Source organism: Tympanuchus pallidicinctus, unplaced genomic scaffold (assembly GCF_026119805.1).
Source record: "Tympanuchus pallidicinctus isolate F22 unplaced genomic scaffold, pur_lepc_1.0 scaffold16, whole genome shotgun sequence".
Classification (NCBI taxonomy): Eukaryota; Metazoa; Chordata; class Aves; order Galliformes; family Phasianidae; genus Tympanuchus; species Tympanuchus pallidicinctus.
The window spans coordinates 19022331-19049822 of NW_026294679.1; the positions used below are offsets into that span (position 1 = coordinate 19022331).

The 27492-nt window shown below is 40.4% G+C and overlaps 1 protein-coding gene across 50 annotated transcripts in view; it reads right to left on the reverse strand.

The window, feature by feature from the left end:
• SORBS1 (sorbin and SH3 domain containing 1) overlaps positions 1-27492 on the reverse strand; it is a 108580-nt gene that overhangs the window by 30159 nt on the left and 50929 nt on the right. For 16 of the 50 annotated variants that reach the window (XM_052676909.1, XM_052676910.1, XM_052676911.1 and 13 more), the window contains 14 exons: positions 26134-26160; positions 25866-25981; positions 22770-23570; positions 21806-22174; positions 18882-19029; positions 14286-14315; positions 11896-12068; positions 11290-11353; positions 10147-10221; positions 9789-9851; positions 5926-5973; positions 5681-5810; positions 3969-4083; positions 1099-1182 (listed from right to left, as the gene is read on the reverse strand). In XM_052676909.1, coding sequence (XP_052532869.1) covers positions 1099-1182; positions 3969-4083; positions 5681-5810; positions 5926-5973; positions 9789-9851; positions 10147-10221; positions 11290-11353; positions 11896-12068; positions 14286-14315; positions 18882-19029; positions 21806-22174; positions 22770-23570; positions 25866-25981; positions 26134-26160 — 2243 coding nt within the window. Of the gene's footprint in view, positions 1-1098; positions 1183-3968; positions 4084-5680; positions 5811-5925; positions 5974-9788; positions 9852-10146; positions 10222-11289; positions 11354-11895; positions 12069-14285; positions 14316-18881; positions 19030-19480; positions 19550-21805; positions 22175-22769; positions 23571-25865; positions 25982-26133; positions 26161-27492 lie in introns of all 50 variants that reach the window. The other 34 variants (XM_052676938.1, XM_052676939.1, XM_052676949.1 and 31 more) reach the window with 15 other exon arrangements.

The following is a 27492-nucleotide window of genomic DNA, read 5'->3' on the forward strand; positions in this document are numbered from 1 at the left end:
CCTCTGGCGTCCATGTGCAATAGGCTTTGAAACCAGTGCTGAACTCTAAAACATATTTGTTTTATCATATGTGCATGGAAATCTCAGCAGTGTTCAAAAGTGGCGTGTGTGGGTATTCGACAGTTTCAAAGAAAAAGAGGAAACAGCCACTGTACTTGGATAAATGTGAGAGGCTGATGCTGACCCTCTGGTGCAGTAAGAGTAGCTTATTAAACAGCATTTAATGATGAGGTTCATTGTGTTTAATCAGTGAGAATCAGTTTAGTTGGTGAGAAAATTATACAGACCCTGTTTTTGTCTGTTGTTTTTTTTTTGTTTTTTTTTTTGCTGGCAGCCCTAATCACTGATGTGCTCTTCCATCAAAATGTCCTTTGTCCTATCTAATAATTAAGCTTTGCTTCATCCTTTTCCAGAGTGAGTGATCAAGGCTTTTACTTTCTTCCCCTTTCTTCTTTTTTCCCCCCATACAGAAAACAACACAGCTCTACTTGAAAAGAAAGCACTCTGTTATCAGATTCCTTCGCTTTCAGGGAATGGCCAGGGCTATTCAATGCAGCCTGATGCACATCATTTGGGCAACAGGCAGGTACATGAATAAGGAAAGAATCAGGAAACAGGCTCATAATCAGGCATGGATAACTGCAAATTACTGATCCATAGTTTACAAGGTGAGGCCAGAAATAAGTAACTGATTTACCTAGATTTAAAGCTACCTATCAGCATTCCTAAATCTTCTTAGAAGATGGGAAATTGAAAGAGGACTCTCAGTGAGAACAGGGCATTACTTCTACCATTAAGAGTAATAATGCAGTTTGAATTGTGGTGTGCAAAAACAAAAATATTGTCTTGTTGGTAAATACAGCTGGAAGGTGGGGAGTGTTTGTAAATGGCCTCAAAATACTCCAAGCAATCATAAAAGGACTATTTTGCATCAATACCAGGGTGGTATTATGAACAGTCATTTTTAAATGAGTAAGGCAGCTGCTCCACGTTTAGAGCCTAGCAAAGAGATGTGACAATAATTAAAAAAAAAAAAAAAGGGGGGGGAAAAAAAAAAGGCAGGTTGATTTTATTGGTCACTGCAACTATCAAACTTACCGGTTTCCCAAACTCCAATTCCGAAAAGAATTTATACCAAGGTTCATTCTTTAAATCTATCTCTTCTGGGCTTATATCCCGAGTCTAAAGGAATTGGTGATAGGGGAATGGAAGAAAGAGAAGGATAACATTATGCAAAGAATACACAGAAAAAGACTGTTAAAGATGCAGATTCCATAGTTTCTGTTCTAAAATGTCGATATTTAGCCTGATAATTTGAAATTTCTATAGCATCTCTCATGAAAGCTATGAACTGCTTTGCGAACATCAGTTAAGCATCATTGTGAGATACATGAATATGAATGAATTGCATTTTACAGATCAGGAGACTCGCACAGAAAGAGATTATGCAGCTTGCCCAGATTCACTGGAGGCTCACTGGAAGGGCTGGGAGTCACTCAGTCCCCCAGTTCTACTGTCAGGCATTTCCACTGAGACCAAAGCACAGGTACTGGTTGAATCTCTTTAAACCATCATTTGGTTAAAACAAACAAAACAAGTGAGATTCAGTGAGACTTGAATCAAACATAGCAAAATACTGCATCTTTAACAGCACATGAAAATGTGAGAAACCCTGTTCTATACATTGCAAACAGGGTGAAAGGTGGTTTTCTAAAACAAAGCGGACACAGGTCAGAGAAAGCACATTTCTGAATATTCTCTGATAAGATGGATACAGAGAGACAGTATTACTTGTTTCTTCACAAATAAATGTTAAGAGAATCAGACTGAACTAAAATGAAGGAAAATCAGACAGGACAGAAAATACTACAATTGAAAAGAAAATTTCCTTTTATTCATACAACACGAAGTGTGTCCTGATGCAAATCTTCGTGTGATGGGGTTACTGAGGTGGGGGCAGTTCCCAGCATTGCTTGGCACTGCTGGATGTTTCAGATGGCCACAGCCATCAGAGGCATCGCAACAAAAAAAACCAAAAACAAAAACAAAAACAACAACAACAAAAAAGGCTCTATGGAAAGAGCATACAACTGATTCTGAAAGAGGGGCAACACTTCTATCTGAAAGATAAATGGTTATGTTGTGTCTGATCTCTTGTCGCCTGGACAATGCCTCCATTTTTTTCCTTTATTGCACTCTAGCTCAAGTACTCATCTCATTATGTAACTGCAGTTACTGAAGATAATAAAAAAACCACTGACGTCAGTGGAAGGCTCTTCATTGCCCTGCAATGGTCTTGGATTGGGATTCTGATAGCCACAGCTCCTGGTGTGATCACCAGGAGATATTCACAAATCTGCTGCTTCCTCAGAAACACAAAGATAGACCTAGTTACTAAACAGTGACTAGTTACTGTTGTACTTAATGAGACTGATGTAGATTATGAAGTTACTATTTCAAGATGTTCTTTTTCCTGTGATCTGTGGTTTGAAATTAAAGCTCAAAAAAAAAAAAATCATCAAAAGTAACACAGCTATAGCATTCTTGTCTTTGGTGATCTCAGTACAGTTTTTCTCAATTGCACTGAATGATGGTCCTGCTTTTGGCTTTTAGATTCTGATTAAACAGCTCCATTAAGTAACTCAAGAAGTCTGAATGCATAAATAGTACCACTGGTTATGTCAGACCTTTTTTAAGGCTTAAGTATACAGATGATGCAGGACTTTTGCTACAAGCTTTAATCTTGGCTATTTATCAAGAGACAAAATTGCCGCTGAGCTCAGCAGAAATCTTAATCCACGATGCACTGAAGAAGTGGCACTGTCATACCAAGCTCAAACTACTCCTCCCCGGTGCTTTCTCTATTGGGTTGAGCCAACTCCCAGTACAATTGAGAGCCACCCATTGCCTAGTAGTCCAAAAGGCCCCAGATCATACGCTGGTCAGGGGTGACTGTCCTGAAGTCAGTGAGGGACTGTTTGGATCAACTTTTGAATTGTTAAGGCACAGAGTGCAGTTTACATTTGGAATCTCACCTGGAATTAGCAATTCCAACCAAGTCCTTCGGATTAATGCCTACACAGAACAATTACATATTTACATACCAAACTGGTTATTCACTAATAACCTCACTCAGTATCTCCTAGCGCTTTCACAGTTGTGCTTGTAAACTGAAGGACCTTAAGTAGGTAGAGCTGATTTATGCAGGACTGACAGAGGTTAACATCACCTTTCCTCCCTGTTGCTTCCCAGGTCTTCTCATCCAAGCCTGCAGAGTGAGATTTTTGTATTTGCCCTATTTGTCACAACTCACAGCTTACTAATTCGAACTAAAATTGGTAACAGTTCACTTAATATTCCAGGTCACACACTAGTGTAGCTGGGGGGTCAGCTCACATTCAGTTCTGCCACCTCTGCCATGGAAGGAGTGAGATCTAGCTGAGGAAGAAAGTAGCCAAGGGGCTGTGTCCTAAAGCATCTCAGAAGCATCCGCTGAAGCACATTACTAGCACTCTAAGAAGTTGTTCAGTGTTTAAAGCTAATGGCATCAAAAGAACATAGAAACTGAACCAGGCAGTTTTGTTTCATAATGCTTTCAACCCTACTTCTGTGCCCTAGAAAAAGTACAGCTGGCGACACAGCTGCTGCAGAGGTCAGTGTCAAACACGGATTAAAAACTAGGGTTAGTGATCCATACTTAACACAGAAAACAACATATCCCAAAGTAAAGCAGCCTCTCAGTCCTCATGGATTTTGCTTTATAAAGAGAGACAATGTTATGCAAAACGATTTTCAAAACAAAATACAACAGAATACATCACACGATCATTGCAATGTAAACATAAGGAATCCTATCGGAATGGAACTGGACAAGCACTCAGTATCATGTATATCATGTATATCATGTATATCATGTATATATCACATTCACAGGATTAAGGCACACTCTAGGAAAAGATAAACATTACCATTTTTTCACTGTTCAGAACTGAGGACTTTCCTGGCTGATAGTCATAAATGCTCCTGGGCTCTGCACGGTATTTTCTAGTGTCCACCTTCTTGTCTGGAGGCTCCCAGTCCGTCCTGGGGAAAGAAATATCAGTTAATGCAAATCACTGTGGTTTCCATGGAAGCAAGTACTTCTTTTGACAGGCACCTTCTCCTGCTAATCCTGGTTTCATTAGAGTACTTCCTTCATTCTGGAAAGAAATGTGCTGTGAGAGAAGCAGGTCAGATAGGACTCATGATTGTATATTTGTTTTTCTACAACAAGAAGAATTTGACACAGCTCAGATGCTGAAACCACTGGAATACGATGGGTTGGGTGTCTTTTTCATACTTTCAATGAAATGTCAGAGTTTAATGTCTTTCCTGATTGAAAATAATGTAATGATGGAGTACAAATTAAGCTCACAAATACCAGTGTGTCCAAACGTGGAGGAAAATTCAGACTAATTTCTCCTGCTAAACCACTCCATTTTTGCCATGCCACTGAGTTATCATCTCTTCACACAGAAGTGCAGCAGTCTAACCAGAACTACTGCTGCTCCAGGTTTGCTCCCACTTACCCTATTGATCCGGTTGACAATAGGAACCACCCACTGAGATACCCTTCTCTCTTCACTGATTTTGGAAGACACAGGCAAGTAAGTTCTCTTTTAAAGTAAGGCAAGATGATAATCAAAATGACTAGACCATCAACACTGTGCAAACTTCCACAGTGTTAATCATTACTGCTTGGAATTAACTTGACGGCTTAAGATTCCAGTCCCAGAGAAACTTTGCCCTGGTGAAACATTGTTTCGTTACTAGATAACAGGAAGCACTACTTATCACAACTCTTCCATTTGCAAGAATTTTCGCAAAGGGCCAATGTACTCTGCCTTCAACTTCTGTGTAAGGAAGAGATGTTCCATCAGTTCTATGGCCTGAGATGTTTACCGAAATAGCACTCTCAAATCACAGCATTACATATTTGAGGCATTAAGTGAAAAACATTAAAAGCATGAGGAAGTTAGTGAAGGAAGGAGGAACAATTCAAAAGCTGGGAGAATTCCACAGGACATACAATATTCATTGCCCTTTCTGCTTTCCCTTCATTTGGTAAATGCATTCATTACTCTTATAAAGAGTTTTTAAATGCTTGGTAACAAACAAAGCAAAAGATCAGGATGGAAATCATCTTGAAAGCTTACTAGTAATCATGAAAGCTAACTCAAATCTACTTCCAGTAAAGTCCATTATGAGTGAGACGACTCAGAGAAGGGCAGTGTAAAAAACTTTTACCAAGGTTCAGCATAAATTCACTTCTTGCCCCTATGCAATTACTGCTGTTCACTTGTATACTGAGGCATCTTTACAGTGTCACATTAAACGGAGAGCTTCCACTATGCTTATGTGGAGAGACAATACCCTAGGAAACACTGCTCACCCCAGCAGAAAACTACCTATGTAATAGTGAGTGTGATGCCTGCTCAGTAAATGATGCAATGGCAGAGGAAGCCGCGGCAACAAAGGAGTTAATTAGTGTCCTGCAGACAAGTCAGAGTTAAAAATACACCTCCACCTCCCCAAAAACAACTGGAGTCGTGAACCTAAACTTCCGTATTTGTTCTCTTCCTATTCACAACTTTCAGACACTCTTCCACTATTGATCCAAACATATCTTAGTTCGGGTCACCTTTCAGGGCTGGATTTCAGCAATGAAGTACGGTTTGGTAGGGGCAAAGTGGCAGACCTCTTAAACACCTTCTCTGAGTCAATATGGTCCATCTCACTCTTGGAGCGAGGAACTGAAGGCTGGCTTCTGGCTGTGGAATAAATCAAATACAGAGATGTTGGTGAAATGGATAAGAGGCCAACAAATACATACTTTATATATCCCCTTATGTTTGAAATATCATACAAGAAAAGGGAATTACTTACTGTCCTCACAATAGGAATAACGAGGAGAGTATGAATCAGAATCTTCATCTGAAAGACAAAAGCATTTTGCAAGTGAGCTGAAAAAGCCCTCCAAATGAAGCATCAGAAATCCTTTTCATTTCCATTCTTACATTGGCCATAACTAGAGAGTAATACACTCAATACCTACCACAGAGAGGATCCTAAAAAAGAAAATGCCAATGAGATTTAAATTGCATTTAAAAAATGCTTCCTAGATTAGATATAAATATTAATATAGTACTTATACCTTTCTCCAGCCTCTCAAAGCACTTTAAAAAACAATCACTTTTTGTCACAAAACGCCTCCAGAGCAAGTGTTATTAGATCCACTTTATCAAAAGCTGAAAGATAAATCGAGAATCTAAATGCTGAACTGTATGCCTAAAATAACTCATTAGGTGCTAGACACAGTAATAGAGCTGAGGAGTCCTGTTCTCAATCACACACAGTAATCACTGGGCCATCTTGCTAGTATTAAGTAGCACACTAAATTGAAGTATGTTCACTGACTCAGATTATCTTTAAACATTGATAACATTCCTGGCACAATACATGCATGTATAATTGCACTAAGAGATTGTCCTTGCTCTAAAGAGCTTACGTTTTGAATAGAAAAGATATGTCTATAGAATGCAACAGAGGGGGGTTCAAGCAGCTCTACAAGAGCTAGCAATGACAGTCATGACTGTAGTGCCCAGGGCACGTGCACACCTAAAAGAGGCGGGGAGGATGGTAGCATTACTGCCCACACTCTACAAGTGATGTCCAGAGACTAGCTTTGATTATCAAAAACCTACAGGTATCTTTTTCACCATATTCATCATACTTTGGAATAAATCCTCAATGAACTGTATCTAATAGCATGAGGAGCTAGGATCAGAACTGGAAACTGGATCCACAGACCCATCATCTTTCTCTACCAATGAGGGTTCCAACTATCAGGGAAGTGTACTTCGGATACCTATAAGACTTCAAGGCAAAACACAAGAAGATAAAATGCAACGCCTGCAAAGAAAATCATGAGTAAAGATATTGCTAACAGCTCTGTGAATAAACCACTGAAATAGCCAGATAAAAATAGAGAAAAACAGAAATAGATGAAGTAAAGAACATACTGTACGTTTGTCGCATTAACTTAGTGATGTCAATCAACAGACTAAAACAATTTGTAGCTTCTCTCTCTCAAAGAGTAGCTGCTATATCCAGCCTCATCTGCTGGAAAAACAATTTGGCTAATACAGCTGACCTGAACTTGCACTCATCACTTAACTGAGCTTTTCAGAAAGGCTCAAAGAGGTCTTAACTCTTAGCCCTGCTGCTGAATTTCTCTTGGTGAATGAATTAGAAGGTTTAAGTTCTAAATACAGTTACTGATTTCTGGTATGCTTATTATAGCCTTCAGGAAAAAAAAAATAATAATAATAAAAAAAAAATTAAGGTCAATTTTCAGACCAATTTTCATGTTTCAGACTAAAATGACAGAGAACAACTGTTGATCTATTTAATAACAGGGAACTGTTGAAAAAGTTGACCGCTATTGCTATACAAAAAGTGGGTGTATACAAATACCAAAATACTTGGTAAATCACCATCTGCACATACAAACAGATACATCTAATACCATCTTCACATCCATTCAAGCTCTCAGTATTATTTAATGCTAGTGAGCAATTAAAAAATTGATCTACTCACTCAAAAATAATTGTCAATACTCATTAAGTATTGTTGTTCAGGCAGGAAAAAATAATTTCAGATAAATGCTAAGTTTCCAATTGCAAAGATTTTAATAGCTAAAGTAGTGAGGAAGAAAATGATACTATTCTAAGAGAACATTTCTGAGGGAGAAAACACAGGCATTCTTCTATTTTATAGCAATGAACAGTAAAACGCAGAAATCTGGAATGACCCCATAAAATTTAAATCAGAGATGAGCAATTTGAACAGGATCTCCTGAGCAACATCCTATCTATCCAACACTTAGTGGGGCTGGGCACGGCCAAATCATCCCTTTAAAATCTGATTCTTTTTGCAAAAAGTGGCAGTCCCCTGGCAGCTCCTAGAGAATCTACAGAGTGTTTTGTTGTTGCTGTTATCTGCTTTTAAGGCTGGCTAAAATCTCTAGATTTCAATATTCTTAGACTTTGAAAGAATTTTAGAGAAGAACCCAATCTTAATGTTTTTAGGAGATCTTACACAACAACCCAGAGCAAACAGACTAACACTCAGAGTGTATGCAATCTAAAGCTTGAGGTTTCAACCCATCTCTGTATAAGCTCTTTGCAGTAGAACAGAACATTTTGAAATATATTCTGAATATGAAGCATGGACTCTAACACAGCTACACCATCATATATTCTGGATTCCTCATCAATAAAGAATCCAAGCAGGTATTTGAGAAGCATTTCTCAATATACTGTAAATAATGAGCAAACATCAACCACCTAAACCAGCAAATTACTCTCATCTGCACATCTGAAGTGCACAGGGGAAATTTATGGGAAAACAGACTCTTACTGCAGTAAGTTCATTAGCTTTACAAACTGTTTTTGTTAAGATAAAGAGTAAGATGAAGATGGATTTTCAAACTTCATTACAAACCAGAAAATTAATTGCAAAATTTCTTTAGTGACCAGTTACTGAGGTTCTGTTTCTCTCTCATTTGTATCAATATACCATCCTGCCAACGTAAAATAATTTATACTACTTTGTAATATGCAAGACAAGACTTTTCACCTGCAGGTTTCACCAAAAATTAAGTATCTGAGATATCTGTTTGACACTAATCCACATTCGTTTTCACAGTGAAATGCACTTCACATCTCATCTTCTTTGATCATTTCAGCTGGAACCCAGATCATACACTTTTCTTTTTATAAAATATCCACCAAATCCTTAATAAAAACACTGAATGAAATGGTTAATTAATAATCTCACCAGGGCTGCCTTGAGGCACAGGCTATGTAGGCAAGTTCCTAAATGGCAGGATTTTAAGCAGTACCAAAACATGAAGCAAACAAGGCTGTCACCACCACCTCCTCCCTGATTACTAAACATCTGTATATGCCCAATGTCTGCAGTGGATTCCAATGTTTCTAATGTATAAGTGTTTTCATATATATATGCAGACGGTTGTAGGATTATAAATGCTATAAATACAATTTAGCCATCCCTGAAACATGACAGACAAATCTAGTTTATACCTGAAATTTAAAGGTATCTCCTGAGCACACGAAGAGGCTAATATAAAGACAGTGATGTAAGTTACAACATGTGCTGATGACCATCACATTCTGCCCTTGCCCAGATAAGCGAGTGCCCCTAAGGCCAGCCCTGAACCCACGTTACCAGGTTATATTTATTTTAAAGGACTGCATTGAGGGACTGATCCAAAACCCACTGAAGCGAGCAGCCATTTCACCAATAGACTTCAGTAACATTTTGGTCTGGTCCTAATGCTGCGTTAATATTAAAAATAAGAAATAAACAAATAAATGTGTTGATCCAAAAGAAAGGCAAGAGAAATCACAGTTAGATCACATCTCTACATGTATATCAGCATTTTAGGCATGTTAAGTAATCACTGCACGCATATGGCTAAGTATAATTGGTAAGCGCACAAAACCAAGCAAACCTCAGGTCTGTAGCATTAGTCAACTACTAGTTAGAAAGCCAGAGGAGCACTGCAAAGCCAAAAAGGCATCATACAGTCAAGGCAATGCTTACAGTGCAGCAAATAATTACGAGGCAGCATAATGTTCAGCAACTAGAAAAAACTCCAGGAAGAAAATAAATGGACAAGGCAGCATTTGTGCAGAAAAATATAGATGGTCCTTCATTATTACCTTCAGAGATAGGGCTAGGAGTAGACGCAGGAAACTGGTATGTAGGAGAATAAGGATTGTCTTCTGCAGCAGAGAAAAGCAGTGGATTTTGAGGCTATCCACAGTGAAGTGGAGGTTCTGCTTCATCCCCCAGCTTCCTACCACCATTTGGCTTTATTGCTTATTTTAATAACACTTGAGTAAACATCATCACTCTTTAAAAACTTAAAAATGGATTAGCAAAGTTTTAATTACTTTATACATTACACAAGAAGGTATACTGGGCATGACTAGACCTGAATCTAGTTACTACTATGGTGCTACAGTACAGTTAACTCAAAGCACGAGACAACACATACTCTGACTATGCTTCTGGTACCTTCAGGTTTTTGCTGGATTTCAGGAAGTTCAGGAAATATGTAGGTAGGGCAATAAGGATTTTCTTCAGGAGTGTCTAAGGAGAGGAACATGATTTGAAAAAAGAATAGAGAGTAAAGATTTAAAGGGGAAGAATGGCAAGACAAGAATCCACACAGGCTGCAGAACAGCTCCTTGTGCTGATGACACACAGCATGACACTACCCAGATGCCTTCTTGGGCCCTAAGGGAGATCCTGGAAGCAGAAAGGACTAAATTTATTCTTCATATTCAGAAGTACTGTCTCTGACTGAGCTGAAGAACCTCTGTTAGGAGCACTAGGGTGAAGAAATGGTTCAACTCTTTCTCACTCTATCCAATACAACATGGTGCCTAAATATGCATAAAGCTCATCATGACAGCACCTGCAGTGGCATGCAAAACTGGAGCAGTGTTATGTAAGCGCAGTTCTGGATTGCATTTGCCTGCACATGAGCCTGTTCAGACACTGCAAACACTGCTGCAGCCATTTCTCACACAGAAGAAAGAACACGGATGTATCAGCAGCCAGGCACTGAAGTGCCTCAAAGTAGTCGAGTCCCTCACCACGATGAAACTTCAATAGAAACATGAAATGTCATATTTGCAAGAGCTTATTACAGTTTTGAATTATGAATGAAGAAAAATTTGAAGTTTTGAAGAGCAGAATTCAGATTCTGAACTGCTCAGAATCAGTGGAAATCGTTCCCATGGTATCTGTGACCCTCAAACCATGTTCTATTAAGCAGGTACTAAAGCAAAGTTGTTTCAGTAATAATATAATTCAAAAGTGTTGTGTGGGACAGCTGCTAATACTGGAGTTCAGGGATCTGTTTCTTAAATATAGACTTAGTGGCAGCCTTCTGTACACTCAATAGTACGTTTGATTTCATGAAGGCACTGAGGTAAACCTCTCAGAACAATCAGACTTTGCTTTGGACTTCACTGCTTTCTTACCTTTGTTTTTAGAGATTTTAAATACATTGGTTGAATTCTGTGGTGCAGAGTAAAAACTAGTTAACATAAAACAATTCTACTGAATACCCATAGTATGATTTTTCATATGTATTAAAAATGTTGTAAAGGTTGTCTTGTAAATTTAGTAAAATGACCCATCGTACAGTACCTCTGTTTAGCTTGTGTATCTGTTTGAACATTGTCTTGTACCAGTCCTTCGATCTGTCTGTGTTCTATTGGAAGAAACAGCACACAAATAATCACAAACATGAATTCTATCAGCCTTTCAAAGTTTTTCTTTCTTTTATCATATTCACCAAAAGGTAGACACAGTGTGTAATTTAGTCATTCATGCTCTGTGTCCAATGGACACATGCAGTGTTCAAGTTACTCCAGACACTAGTTGTAATGGGTGCGTTATTCTTTTCACTGTAATTTCACTTGATAGCTGAATGAAATTAAACACAATATTTAGAAGAGATAACTGCCATTAAGATCACTAAAATAATGCAAAATTAACATCCTCCTTCACCGCTAGCAGTGAATGAACAATGTTGTCCAACATGATGAAAAGAGAGACTCATATTTACTTTTTTTTTCACCTGATGCTGAAATTGGGTAATTGATAGAAAAGTTCATAACAATATGCACTGGAACTAAAATTCTATTTTCTCTTATATCTCAGCAGCCTCTGTATCTTCAGCAAATTCCCCAAGTTTCAAGACAGGCAGAACCAGGTTTTTGCAAAATGGTCACGTTTCCATTGTTGCCTTACCCTCAGTGGAATGCCAATGTCATCAATAGAAGTATCAGCCATATGCTGAGGGCTCTTGACAATTCTCTTCTCCTCCAAAACCCTCCTCTCACTCAGCACGGGCTCCTGGACTGGCTTGACTTGTGTGAGTGCCAAATCTACTTTATCTGAAATTATTCTGTCTGGCACAGAATCTGGAAACAAAAACAAGGCATTCTTACTTCATTGCAGTATTCCATCACTTCACCATATCCCACTCTTTTAAGGCAAGAACCCTGGCAAATAGTTGATGAGACAGACTGTGACCCTGCCAGCTGTGGCTAGCACATAGGCTGAAGGAATCTAGCAAGAATATGTTTGATACCAGCAAAAGCAGGCTAGTATTTCTTCACACATCTCGTGACAGGCTCAGCTGTTACATAAGACAAGATTTTTGGTTTTGGAGATTTTTTGGGGTCTAATCAGTGACTGCAATTTCATTCTTAATCTCCTTTGTTATAATCAACAGGATCATTTCTGCATCCTAACTAGAATTTGTAAACGACAAATCCCACTACAGTTGTTAGCATTATGTATCATTCCTCTCTAAGTAGGGAAAACAACTACTTGCTCCAGACTGCCTTGATTCTACCTGGCATTCCTTGATGCTGCCTGGCTGACATCCATATGCAGCACCACTGAGCAAGGAACCTGGGAGCTTGAACTGCTCTGAAGATCTACTATGCTGTGGAGAGCTGCAACACGACAACATTTAGGCTCTGCTAAGAACTCCTACATGGATTTTCTGGAGAGAAAACATCAGTGATTTTACAGTCTGTCTCATCAAGGATCTGCTGAAGCCTGTTCACTTTATATCACTGCATGCATTGAAGATAGAGAGAGGTTTATTCACATGCACATCAACATGCTGCCCAAAGCCATTAAATGTGAAGAAATCTGAGAGGGACAGTTAGCAGAGGAGGGGCTCATGCACAACGAAGCACTGGTACCCTGAGCAAACACAATCTGGCCTGCAAAAATTAGTACATGAAGAATTTGTGTTTGAGTGGTTTCTCCTCTAAAAAAAAATAATGAAATAATGTTTATAAAAACAGTCATCATGTAGCAAAGCATCAATTAATTTGTCATCTACCTTATCCCACTTTGTTTTCTCTCCATGGCAATGCATGTACACTGTCTTCCGGTCTTTTTTGTGTTTCTGGTGCAAAGGGTTGGTTCATTCTCCTACATCTGGGAGAATTAACAGCCAAATTCCATAGTGGAATATTTGCCACACAGCTCCAAAGATTTCTAAAGTCTTAAAGACTTTAGAAAGACTGCTGGTGGTACAAACCAGGCCAAGGTACTCAAAAACATCAAACAGCCAAAGGCAGTGCCTGGCCACATAGATAACCACACTGCATACCCCATGGCACCTTCGATGTCAGCAGCAACATGGAGCTGCACAGCAAGAGTTCCACTGTTGTGAGGAAGAGGATGCAAGACACAAGGGATGAGGTGGCCACCTGCATCTCTGTGGTTGTTCTGACTCAATAAGAACAGGTGCAGGCACAGCTGTGCAAAATGGGATTCACTGGCAGGCCATGGGCCATTTGGGTCCAAACAAGCCACACTGTGTGCTGTCTCTAGTTTGGAAAACAAAAGGGTTCCTGATCGTGAAGGGAAACACCTTGTGGAAGGGAAAACCAATAGGAAGGAAGCTTCTGTCTGCAGGACACAGCTGAGCTGAGTGCGCTGAGGCACCACCAAGGGAAAGAGCAGGGAGAAACGTGCAGCCTGCCACCTGAGCAGGGCACAGCAGAGAGCAGCAACTGGTGTGGCACCAGAGGAGCTGGCTGGAGGCAGCTGGACCCTGGGAGTGGGAACAGGAAAATAACTTCTCTTCCCTGTCAAGGAGATGCTCACAGACCTGTTGCAGGGGCAGATACAGCTGCAAGGGGAAAGAAGGCTGGCAGCACACCTGCACACTTGTCTGCTACAATTTTATCATATACTTCTTAGGAATTGGCACAAATATTTCTGCTCTATAAGTCAACACTGATTTTTCTCTCCCCATCCTATGTGAGATGGACTCTAGCGGCCACGCAGGGAAACTTGAGAATACATCCCATGTCAGTAAACCTAACGGTTCAAAAGGCAACCAAACCAATCAACAAGTTACAATTTAGGAGGAATAGACTACCAGTTCTAGGAGTTATGTAGGTATATTAACACAGCCACACCGGCAGCACATGGAGGAGAGACTGAAATCAAACATTTGGTGACCTGGACTAAGCCAGGACAAACATTTAAAGTCTTTCTTTTGCGGTTCCTGGGAAGTGTGTTTGCTCAAGGCACTTCACAGCTAACAAAGCAGCACTTTGTTCCAGCAGAGGCAGTGGGCGCGAGGGAGCAGACCTTTCACATCATACCTGCCAGGCTACTAAGCCTTTTTTGCTGTTCTGTGGTAAAGAAAGAAACAAAATAAAGAGAAATACAGAACAAATGGGTGAGACAAACAGCAAGTGCTCTAGTGCTGCATTTCTGACAGGCAAGAAACACGCTGCAGACAGAATGGCAGCAGCTGCTGGAGAGAGTCTGTTTTCAGATCACTGCTAAAGTGACAATCCACAGCCCCTTCTCCACACAGCACCCATGTGGATTACACACATCTCGTGATGCAGTGCTCAATACATTTGTGAGGAGTATTTTTTACTTTTTTAAATACCAGAGAGAATGAAAAAAGCTGGACAGCAGACACTTTTAAAAACACTGAGGACAGAGTCAACCAACTTGATCAATAACTGCTATCATTACCACAAAGTGCATTTTAAAACAATAATACAATAATTTCATAGCAATATAAGAAAGTATTGAGCTAACACCGTGCTGAGTCTCAGCACATACTACTGAGTCACAGATTGAGTGATCAGCCCACAGGCACAGGTTGGGTAAGGCAATGAGTTTCAGAGACGTCATTTTGTTTTAGAGCCTTTCATTACTGAGTTACATTACACAGACTGGGACATCTGTGGTATCTTCTGGGATGTTTCACTGTCCTTATAAGTTGACAGAGCTGCTTTCTAAAGAGATGTCCAAACAACGTGCCTGAGTTGCGGCTGGGAATAAACCAAGGATTCTTAGCTGTGTTCTTTGCTCTATCCACTGCTTTGCAGTTAATCTGGTTATTTAATGCATGAAAGCAATTTGAATAAACATTTTACTGACATACAAAACGCAGACACTCTTGAAAGCTCATGTGGTTAATGCAAAGACTACAAAACTTTATATGTATTAATTACACCTGTTAAATATTCATAACAAATCATGCCATGCACTGCCTGCCCAGGAAATAACCGTGCTTTGTGGTGGCATGGGACACTTGCCAAGCAACACTGCAGTAGGTAAAAATTCTCCATCTGCATGTTTGTTAGCAGAATCTGTCTTCAATGGATGTTTGTACTAAATGTACTAACTTTGCAAGGGAGACCAGTTTTCTTTGCTAAAAAAAGCTCCCTCACTAGCAGAGCAGAAGTGCTGTTTGTTTTTCTTTTTGTTGTTGTTGTTTTGGTTTGTTTTTTACATGAAGGTGATGTTTTCTTTCTACTTGTGTCTCAGACTAGGAAAGAGCTGCTGATGGACAGAAGCTGGGGACATAACTGCTATCTCACTCTCCCACCTGACCAGAATCAGCTTGCAGCCCCAGGCACACACTAGGCAAATGAGGATTTGATCTTTGATCTTGCGTTCTGGGACTGTAAGCAAAGGCCAAAGACTTGTCAGAGTCTCAGAGAAAGGGCTGAGCAGGGGAACACAACTGCTGGCAAAAGGGAAGGAATGATTAAAGATGCCTTCAGAATTCCCAGAGGAACGACAGAATAAATGAAGGCTTGAAACCAATAACAGAAGGGGAAGAGGAAACAAATATTTCAGTATGTTTACTGCAAAATTAAGATGTCCAAAATAAAACGTATCAATCTGGACACCAACAAATGTGAAGGGAATTAGTTCTTACTCTAATACTAGGAATGAACTAGAGGATCTGAAATGATCTATGCTTATAGGCATAAATGTTATTCAGTTGGTGATACTAAAATCTGGTTAAAAAAAAAAAATCTCTCCTCATGACTGAGCAATTGTATTTACTATGTTTCAAATGTCATGACCTGTTTAGCAGCTACACAGCAAAAGATCTTAAATGTTTGCAGATTAATGAACCAGCAAGTAAAGTATAAAATTGGACAGTAGGTGATGTCTGCTACAACAGTCACTCCAGAGAATAAGATAACTAGCTCCTTAAAGAGCAATCAATAAACCACTGAAGAGAAAAAAAGCCACATTATCCATCTGGAAGACTAACTGAACTACAGGAGATTTCAGATTGCCAGCATTAAAACGACCTTGAAATTTCTTCCTCAAAGGATATTCACAGCACACAAGAGGAATTTATATTAAACCTCATCCTGACATGAAGGAATTGATTTCAGAACAAAATATAATTAACTATTTTAAGGGAAGGTGTGCCATAATCCAATAACAATGTTATCTGCCATGAGACTAAACCGGCTTTGAATGGATACGGTCCAGAAAGATGAAATCAAATATGAATCATATCAGCCAGGACAGAAAAACAGAATATCGCTAAGATGTGAGAATCATTTAAAAATACCATATCAGCTACATTACAGAAATATTACAAAACACTACCAAAAATCCCTAATACTATGCTGGGAGTCTAGATGTGGGCAAAAACATAAGGAACTATAGAAATCCCCAACATACAAAGCAGATAGAAAAGAAAGAAAACATACCTACGAGCAGATAATATATGCCAGGAAGTAGAAGAAAACTATGATGGAAGAAAAAGAATTTACAGAATGTCCCAGAGATTCAAAGAGAGGTTCAGAATAAACAGACCTAACAGAGGACTTCATATTTTACCAAATAGGCACATTGTAACTATTATTAAGAGGGCAAAAAATATGACACATCTAATCACTATTTCCATTCTTTTTTTTTTTTTCACCCCTCATTAAATAAAAAAGCCTGACGTCCTACTGTCTGATGGAGAAATACTTTCCACTTCAACAGTAACAAAGGACCATGCTGAATGACAGAAACTGAAGTCAGAGACTTGATAATCACTGTGCTCATATGAAATGCACTGAAGAATTTTAGACCAGTTTTTTTGCTCTAAAGAAAGAAGTTTCAGGAAGAGCAGCTTGCTGGTCTGTTGACAGTCATCCTCAGTATGCCTTGCAATACAAAGGAAACGCTACAGGATAGGAAGAAAGATGCTGTGACAACATTTGAAAAGCACAAATGTGATGGCTGGAACGTCTGCCCGTCAAGTTGACAGTAACCCCAGAAAAAATATTGTAATGACTGATATGAGATTTTATTATAAAAAACGGTGCAGAAAGTAGCATCAGTTGGTACAGACTGATAATGATGATGATGATGTGTTCTCAAACTAGTTCAATATGATCCTTACAAATTATAGGTTTGATTTCTAAGGACTGGAAAACATGTTTGAATGGGATATTGTACAGACTCAATTATGCTGCTTAACAAGTTGCAATCTATAACACAGTCAACAAAGATGTGATTATAAAGCTCTTCAATACATCAGCCTACAGTATTATGAGGCCTGATAGGCAGAGGCAAGAGATCTTCAAGACTGAATAAAATTGTTGTCTGCAAAGGTGATTAATCAAGTGAACAATCTGACATCCCTTGTCTGAAAGCCAGAGTATGCGGACCATCGTATTATACAAATCTGTCATGCTCTTAAAATCTACATAGAGAAAATATCCTTGGGAAGTACACACTCTAAAATGCTCCAGATTTATAATAAGGCAACAAAAAGCTTTGAGATAAAAAGGTTGTCTCAGATAAAACATTTGGGAATCCAGACATCCTCATTCAGGAGGACAAAAAGTTTCTTCAGATGCTGGAAAAAAGGAAGAGATACAATCCGCTCACATGAGAGATATCATCAGCTGGGCTACAGCAGAGTAACTAACTCTGGAGCTAAAGACAGTAGTCTGTTTAACAGAGGCACTGAAGAAAAGAATGTACATGTTGTCTGCAAAGGAACAGAACAACAAATGCTGGTAAGCAAGACTGATTTAAACGAGTACAAGTCTTGCTGCCATTTCCTGATTTTCTTTCTTCACAAAACACAGGTTTCAGCATTGCAGATGAAACTTCTCCTGCCTTGGAATTTCCCAAGTTCACTAGAAACCAAAGCAAATTGGGACTGCATCTGTGTGAAACTTTACAAACTAGTCTTTGGTGATGTAAAACCAACTGTCAGGCTGAGGTAATGTCAATCATCACGAGAACTAAAAAGGAGAAGGAAAAGTTTTCCTCTAACACACAGATAAAGAGATATTACTATCCATTCAGAAGAAGCTGTGGTGAGGTAGAGAAAGATTTGTATGAGCTGTCTTGCGTTTATTAAGTTGTTTCGTTCATACACAAACCTAGGGTATACTGCAATGAGGGTCTGAGTTTAATAAGTTGTGGAGGGAGGAACAGATTGCCAAATTCAAACATACTGGCAATCGGTTGATTTACTACTGGGTAAATATGGCTGCTTCCACACTGTAGTAGCTGAGAAGTAGCTCATCCTTTTTCCAGTACAGGAGGACCTAGCTCAGTTTGTCTCGATTGTACTGACAGATAGACAACAGTACATAGCCTTTCCACCACGACAGATCACCTAATGAGGGATAAGCTGTTATCTGCAATAAGTTAATATGTCCCCTTAGAAACATCTTCCCCAACATCTAAGTAGCTACTGATCCACAGGTACTAATTAGAAAAAGTAGGCATTGTGCCACACTTCTAACCTGTAACCTGTCACCTGGAGTATGCTGCAGTCCCAACACTTCCTGGAAACATCTTTATTATCCCTTAGTAGTATGGACTTCATTGTCCATGGCACAGACATTTCTAAGTTCCTTGCAATTTTAACAGGTTACTCAGTTGGAACCTAAATACCTATCTGGAAGACTCCTTACCTCGATTGTGCTGCAAGAGGACAATAGTGGGATTGACGATTGTGGTAGAGGGATAGGCAGAAGATGACTTGTTGATTGATGTGAAGGAAGTTGGATAGTCAGTGCCACTGCTAGGCTGGGTCACGTCATTTAGTGCAGGACCTGGGTCCTGAAAAGGAGAGCAATACATTATCATCAGCATGCAGGAAAACTGCAGCACTGGGAAAATCTGGGAATAAAAAACATCATTTGAGACTGAATGAGAAGCATAATCATAGCAATTTTTAGTAAAAAGGCATAAGCATGAGCATGACCTTGCTCCATGTATGTACTCTGCTTCTTGTTAATGCAATTAGTTTGCTAAGGCAGTTGTATAATTCTTTGGTGTTGGGTTTCATGACTCCAACCCCAAAAGGAGGCACTAAATTAACCCGGCAGGCTCTCTAGAGCAAACACAGAGTGCCAAGCAGCTCTAGTTGTAAGAAAAGAGGCAGACATCCTTCCCTGATACATACACACACAATTTTTTTTTTGGAGGGGGGGTTGTTGTTTTAAAACAATTCCTTTCACAGCAAGAATCAGGCATGCAAAACTCATGCAGTTCTAGAATGAAACATTACTGTAGCTGGTTTGGTAAGGAAGTTCCAAGAAATAAGGTTAGCACCATCACTCAGGAGACCGTGTGACGTCTACATGGTAAAAAATCATGAAAAACAGAGAAATGACAAACAGTAGGACTCTACTAAGGAAGATACTCAACATAACTTTGTTGCTGAAACACAGATAGCAGGCTACTCTTGCCTTCCTAAAGCAGCAAGCTCCATTGTTTATGAATTTCAAACCCACCTTTTGTATCACCACAACTGTGCTTGTTCTGTAGAAACACAGGTTGGGCCCACAGGAAAACTTAAAAATTAGTTCATCTTTGAAAATCCTCAGTCTAAGGATATCAGGCTCTCTCTTTATCTTACTGCCAACAAAAACAAAGGGGTGATGGCCTAAGAATGTGTGCAGCAGTTTAGGCTGAGATTTTTCAACTTCTCATGGAATTTAGATGCACAATTAAAGTTAATGGGGAATAAGCATCTAAACAAAGTGAATGTGGAATTTCTGCATTCTTGCTGCTCCACTGTCATAATGGAATGCTGCAGGCCACTGATCTGTGAAACAGAGCTGAGCATTCAAACAAGAGAGTTTAAGTCAGCACTGAAAATAAATAAATACACAGACTATTACACCTCACACCCACCAGTGTCAATGGAAAGGCCTTACAGGATAAGGTAAGGGGCTGAGGAAGGGCCAGAGCTCAAAGAAGTTATAGTGAGAACTGGCCATCAACAGAAGCAGCATCTACAGTTAATCTAACCTGGAGGGGAGGTAGAGCAAAACAATCCAGTTCTGCTGGATGAAGGTGTTCTTCCTCCAAGAATCATTCTGATCAGGCCGTGGACAACTCATAAGGACAGAACAGAAGGTTCTTCAGACCAAAGGTCTCTAAGACAGAGACCTAACCTCATTTTGCTGGCTTGGGATAGTATTCCAAGCAATGCAATTTGGGAGAAGGGCGGAGGGAGTTGGAGAGAAGTAGGAGAGATGCATTTGAGCTTAATTTTGATAACTAATGTATGAAGAACTCCTAAAAGAAGGAAGGTGTCAGGTCAAGTCAGGCTTAGGAGTCCCAGCTAAGTCATCAAACTGGGTGAGCAAAGAGCACTAAAATTACTGAAGAAAACTGCTCTGCAATCACATGAACAGAGTATACACAAAAATAAAGTTTCAAAACTCTCATCTCATAAAAATCGTGTAGATCAAAATTTCTACTACTACCTCAGTATTTGGATGCCTGCTGAATTTTCCTAGTGCCTGTAGATAGGCTCCATAAAAATACTTTCACTTTTCACACACTGTTCTCAGCAGTAAAATCCCACTAATTCCAATAGAAACAGAAAGGCCAATGCTGAGAACTTTTTGAAGTATCATCCTCAGTTGTTTTTTTCCTTTCCCCCCAAGCCCCATATGCCTGTTGGGGGCACCTGTTTGACCTCTATAGAGTTGAAGGACAAAGGAAGTACCATCATAAGAGATGGTTCTGCTGAGCTTCTTGCTTACCCCCATGAGCAAGCGTATAAAAAAGCTGGTGGTTTCAAGACTTCCAGTATCTGACCCTCCTTGTACTTTTTGCTTTTTCTGAAACTTCAACTGAGATCTATTTCTCCTCCTTGTTTGGAAGGACTTTTTAATAGAAGGTCATGGGTTTAAAAAGAAAATATCTAAGCCAGGAAGAACACAGTAAAGTTCAAGTTACAATTATTGCAGTACTTTTTTAAAAATTTGAAGAATTCAAAGACAGGCAACTTGGTACTGAAGAGACACTCTGATCCTAACCTATCCCGTAGTGCCTACGAAGTTGGAAAAGTCTCAGCTCAGTAACTGATAGTATTGCTTGTAGGTCATTGGATATCAGCAGCAATCTTACATTGGCTTCAACAGGAATTTCTGTAGATATCATACAGTCTTATTCCAAGTGGAACAGAAAGCCAGCCCTAACCTTTAACTGGTCTGCTATTATACTTCCAGTGTTGTTCAAACACAATTAATGATGTTACTAAAAGAGCCTGAAGAGATCAGTTAGTTGCAGCTATTCTGTTTACACAGAATTAATTATTAGCAAAGCCTGGTGAAGGCTCCTAAAATGTGTAGCACCTAGCAGAATGGATACAGAAGTAGACAGTCAAATGTTGCACAAGTCAATAAAAAGTCCAAAGCTGCACAGGGCAAGCAATATGCATGCACTAGCATAGGATGTAAACAAGGTTTCAGTTGTCATGCTGCTAGCAGGGAGTGAGTCATCACTCCTCTCAAGTTTAGTATGCCAAGAAGAAAGTAATTTTAATCTGGGAATACAAATTTAGGACAAGAGTGAGAAGGGTACTTGGCAAGCTTACTGTACGTGAGATGACTCCAGTGATTTCAGGCTTCAAGCCCCTGTGCAAAGCCCCCGTAACCGGAGGTACAAGTGAAGGTGGTGTTGAGAAGAATGGAAGTTTCGGGTAAACAGAGGGTGATGTGCCAGACGCAGAGGGTGCTTGGTTATGGTGGGAACCCCTCTGGAGATGTGGGGGAATGAAATCATCTAGAGTCGGAAAAGTCAAGGGTGTGCCAGGAGGAAGAGTCTCAGGGAATACGGAGCCTTGCCCAAAAGGAACCAGAGGCGGTGGAGGAGTGCTGGAGCTGCCTTCTTGTTGTCTGTCTGGATTAATCTGGACAAGGGGGACTACTATAACCCCAGGCTGAGTTGTGGTGGCAGTGACATCCTGTAGGAAACAAGGTGTTGTTATGCAAAGGGGAAGATCGGAACTTTAGTCTAACGCAGCCACATAGTGTCATGCAAGGATGCACCCCAAATAGTACAAAGCCCCAAAAGACTTTCCTTCGCTAGAGAAATATCTTTCCTCAGTCTTTCAGCAATGGCCTCTGTAAGCACACACAACTTTTTACCAAAAAAAAAGAATAAAATAGCATCTTCCATCCCCTCACCACCCCTCTCTCCTGTCATTTGCAGAGAGGCTAAATCAAACCACAAAACAGTGCTGCACTCACCCATTACTTGAGAAGCACTAACCAGCACGTAACAGAGTTTGCTTCTTTTATACCTCCCTAAAATAGCAAGATCTTAGCCGGTCCAACCCAGCCCCCTACAAACAACATGCACACACAAACACACAGATCAACGTTGGGGAGACATGAGGTGTTAAACATCATGGAGTAGAAGACCACAAAGGCTCAGGTGGTGTATCAGATGCTCAGAAATTAGGGAGGATGGAGACAAAGCATTAAGGAAATATTATAATGAATTAAAGAACCATTCAAATGGCTGAAAGAAAACAAGGTTATGTAGAAAACATGTACCATGCTGCGTCCCACTGCCTTGTACGGCGGCTGCCGCTGCTGGGTAAGATAAGGCTCTTTTCTCATTCTGTCCTCTGTGGCAGCTGTGCTCTGGGGCTCTAGCACTCTGTCCCTCAAAGCTTGCGGAGGTGATGACTGTGTCCAAGAGGGCTGGCCCGCATCAGAACTAACTGCGTCTTTATTGAGGACAATGTAAAAGTACGGCCTGGGAGGAATAGGAGGAGGAGGAGGAGCAGGAAGAGCTTTTCCCGTTGCAGAGAAAACAATATTGGTGGCTGGTGCCTGAGTGACCTCAGCTCCCAAACTGGTGCTGGCTGATGGGTCATGTGTGGTGCCAGTGGAATTTTCAGACGTGGCTGAGCAAGTGTTGTTAGATAAACAAGCTACATATAGTTTGCTGACCTTTTTATCCGCCTTCGTCTCATGACTGGAATTCATTCCAGCCTTACTACTGGGATCTGCCCTGTCAGGGTTGCGTTGTAAGGATGATGCATTTGATGAGGAGCTACTTTCCAAGAGTGGCTGCCCAACATGCACCATATCTCTGGGACCTGAAGAAGGAAAATGCCCTGCTGGCAAGCCTTGCTTTCCGCTGGGGACTGCCCCATAGGGGGTGGGTGATGAGAAGTAAGACCGTGCGCTGGCATTTAGTGATGCACGCTGAGCAGAAGGCTTGGGTGCATTCAGGTACACACAATCCATGATGGGCACTGGCAGCAGGTTGGTTGCTTTAGTGTCAGTGCGAGGACGCCATGCAAAGCTTTCCTCCTTGGGGAGAGGAGGACGGGGAGGAGGAAGGGCCTGCCCAGGCAGAGTCAAGAAGCAAGAGAGGGAGAGAGGAAGCATTACAAAATGAAAGGAAAAAGGAGGGAAAAATAAATTGGAAGAATGAATTTGGTCATTAGATTTGGGTTAAGCAGGTTTTAATACAGCAAGAACAAAAAGTAAATACAGTATCTGGAAGGCCAGTATAGAACTCACTCACATCATCTCACAGAGTCTCTCCCAGCACTCCTCACTGCAGCACACAAACATTACCCAGCTCTAAGTCCCTGCCTACACATTTCCATATTAAGATTTAATATCCTGCCTAACTAAACCCAGGCATATGTCAGTGTAACCAAATACTTCCCAGCACAGGGTTCATCTGAATTGCAAAGCCAAATTCAGAGCTCTAGGCCACCTCCACTGCACATAAAGTGCACTGCCAAAAGATGAACATGAAGAAGTTTTGCCAGTGCTAATGAAAACAGATGTGAATACAATAGGTTGCAGTTGACCAAGTAAGAAGTCAGCATTTATTCCTACTGAAAAGCTGGTCCTTGAATTTTTTTCATGATTTTTTCAGTCCTAAAAATGCTTTTGAGAAAATCAGAATAATTGAAGTTTCCTGAGGAATTGAGTTAATAAGATTTTGCCTTCAAAATTAAGATCGCTACAGAGAAGTTCTCTTTCCAGTGAATTTTAAAGGAGTGGGAGAGCTGGAAGCAAAAATAAGCAGCAGACAGCATTACTGGCTTTGGTACTTTGCAACTAATTGCAGCTCCAATTCCAATCACAGTCAATTTCTGCTGAAAGTCAGATTGTTTTGAAGAAAAATAACTGCAGTGGAGAGATTTTGCTTTTTACTTGGTTGCCAGTTGCCAAAAATGATAAGCTGCTGAAAAGAATAAAACACCAGCCTACCGAACAGCAGCTCCCTGCATTCTTGCTAATTAACCCTCTGGAAACTATAGCAGTATGTTTCATACATATATACCACTGCTGTATCTTTATGGGCAAAGAGTGGCTAAATCACTTCTGAAATAGTCAAAATCAGAATGAATATTCCCTAACAGCTCACAACAATCAAACATGAAAAAGTACCACCTGTAAAATACATCCACACATGACAGGTTGGAGTCAGCACCTATTCTTGTTAGATGGATACATATCTAAACTATTTTCATAAAATTACAGCTACTCCTGTCCTTGTGCTGCTCCTCTTTCACCTTCATCCCCAATGAGGGAAGATTGCAGAAGTGCATTGGAAAGTGCTTCTTCTGAAGGGCTTCTGGTTTTGGAACAGGATCATCCTCTTTTGGTTCCTTATAGAAAGTAGTTTTAATGCAAAGAAGTCAGCTCCACAGAACTTTCCTGTATTAGGCTCACTTTATCACTGTATTGCTATACGGTGAAAAATGAGAAAATTATGAGAAAATACAAATTATCTACTCGCAATTGCCTTTTCTCATTTTGTTCATTTCACCTTAGTTTGGACAGTAGCCCTGGCTACTTCTGTAAGGAGTACTACATGCCTAAGTCTTCTCTCTGTTCATCAATAAGATCAGCAAGTGACTACAGGACCAAATGGAAATGTCAGGCAGAAAATAGGTCTCTCCTTTAGGATGCTGCTCCTTCCCAAGTCTTCATCTGAGCTGTGCCATCTTCCACTTAAAAATTTTAGGAACAGTATCTGCTCTGTGGCATTACTGCAGGTTGCTGATGATAGGAGCAGTCACCCCGACAGGGGACAGGGTTTTCAGGGGCTCTCCATTTCACATAAGAACACATTATCTAACAAAGGGCTTAGTTATGAGCATTCAGACCAGCTCTGTGCAGACCAGTCACTCAAAAGGATAAAGTTACACTTTCTTTTAATTGATTCAGTTCACAATTTATCCCAACGTACAAATATAATCTTTCCCTTGACAGCCTTAAAAGGCTTGTATCAGTTACAGTATTAAAACTAAAAGGTATTTCCCCAGTAAAGTCAGGCCCATCCTAAACAACTTATTTCAGCCTGCTCAACCTCTAGAAAATACACCAACACAGAAGACAAACTAACGGATGGCTACTTCACCTTTTTGTTGCAAGCAAATAGCATTGTTGTCCTTCTTCGTCCACCAAGGAAACACTGTGGTCCCTCTGAACACAAAAGCTCCACAGCATTCTGCTGACATCAGTGTTGTTCCCATTTCACAGGAAGGAAAAGCTGATGCACAGTAACTTACCCAAGTCTGCAGCAAAATCTGGAGTTCAACCCGGGACTTCTGCCCATGAATCCAGTGCTTCAACCCAGAAGATCACCCTGAGAGTGGCAGAAGAAAGGCTTACCTGTGGCTTGCTGTCCGAGGAAAGGTTCGGACGCACACTCCTATAACCCTTGGCAGCCAGAGAAGATGGTTGGGCATCCCCGTTGGCATCAGTGTTGGGTGATGATCTCCAATCATCTAGAAGGGAAAGAAGAAAAGCAATTCAGATGACAGAGGATTCCCTCCAGCTACAGAATTAGTGAAGGGAAGGGATTTTTCTTCCTCCAGACAAAAAGAAATACTTCCAAGAAAGCAGCAGAAGTAACAACTTAAGTAGTCAATGTTTGTACCTGTTTCTGTGTTTTCTGGCTCCAGACCTAAGCATTTCACAGAAAAGAGGGACAGAAGGGATGGGAGTAGAGGGCAGGCATAAAGGAAAAGGAAGGGAAAAAATAAAAATAAACTGTTACAATTACAGACAACATGTACCTATTGGAGTAAAGAGTTGAGTTACTTCACTTCAAACATAAAATGCTCTCTGACTGGGCTGCCTAATTACCATAGAGACCAGCCCCAAACACGATGCCCTCCTCCTTTCTGACCTTTGTAAACACAAGGCAATTCATTCAGAGCAATGAAGAAACAATTGTTCATTGACATTCTTATTTCAGAGGCAAAAAGGCAGCCCAGCTAGCTACTTTCTAAAGCTGCAGCTTCATGTCCGAACACCATACACTACTGGGAACACAGGGACTCCATATTCAGCTCTGATAAAGCTGATGAAGACATTTCTACCCTTGTCACTGCTACTACATATGATTAACTGGGACAGAGGACTGTCAACAAACAGAACAGGTTTGGCACACTAAGTTCATGCACGTGAAAGGAATTTAAAAACAAAACAATGTCACTTTACAATCAAGTCCCTGCATATAGATACATTGGTTTCATCATCTCTTTACCCACCTTCCACTGGGCTCCTCCCCACTACCTCTCCCCTGCTAGTCATTTTGCTTTTAGATGCAAAAAGCTCTTCCAGCTCCAAAGTACATTTCATAAAGTGATTGAGAGAATAAGCAAAGGAAGTATTAACAACCTCATTTCCATAGTAATGGGCTCACTGCCATTCAGGCTGCTGGAAATTTATGAAGCCATCAGCAGTGAGAGGCAATGATGGGGGGCAGGAACGTGAAAAGAGGGAAGGTCAAGGGTAAAGCAGAAAGGGAGGAGAAGATGGAGCAGAAAGTGGCACATTGGGGCTGGAATTAATGGAATCATCCTTCTTATAACAATACATCCAGAAATGATGTGTACTTTGCTTTCAGGAGCAAGTTTGACCCCCCATTCCCCTTAACAGCATCTTGCCTGTGGGAGTTCATCCTCTCTGCCAGACCCATTACACTGGCCAGGTTTATTATGCTTTGCCTGTCTCCTACAATTAAGTAATTACACTTCTGCTATTGAATGATGGCAAAGCTCTGTGGCGACAGTGTATGTCTGGGATGCCACTCCTGCTCCCTTGACAACCCAAGTGAATGCTGTGGTAGCGAGCAGCACTGTCGAGCCTTTTTCTGGTTCATCTTGGCTGGGATAAAAGTCTGCCAGAACAGACAAAACAAAACAACCAACCAATCACCACAATAACAACTAGATGAGAATTCTTGGTGCTGCTGGTAGCAAAAGGGAGCTGTAAACAAATTTAAGTCGAT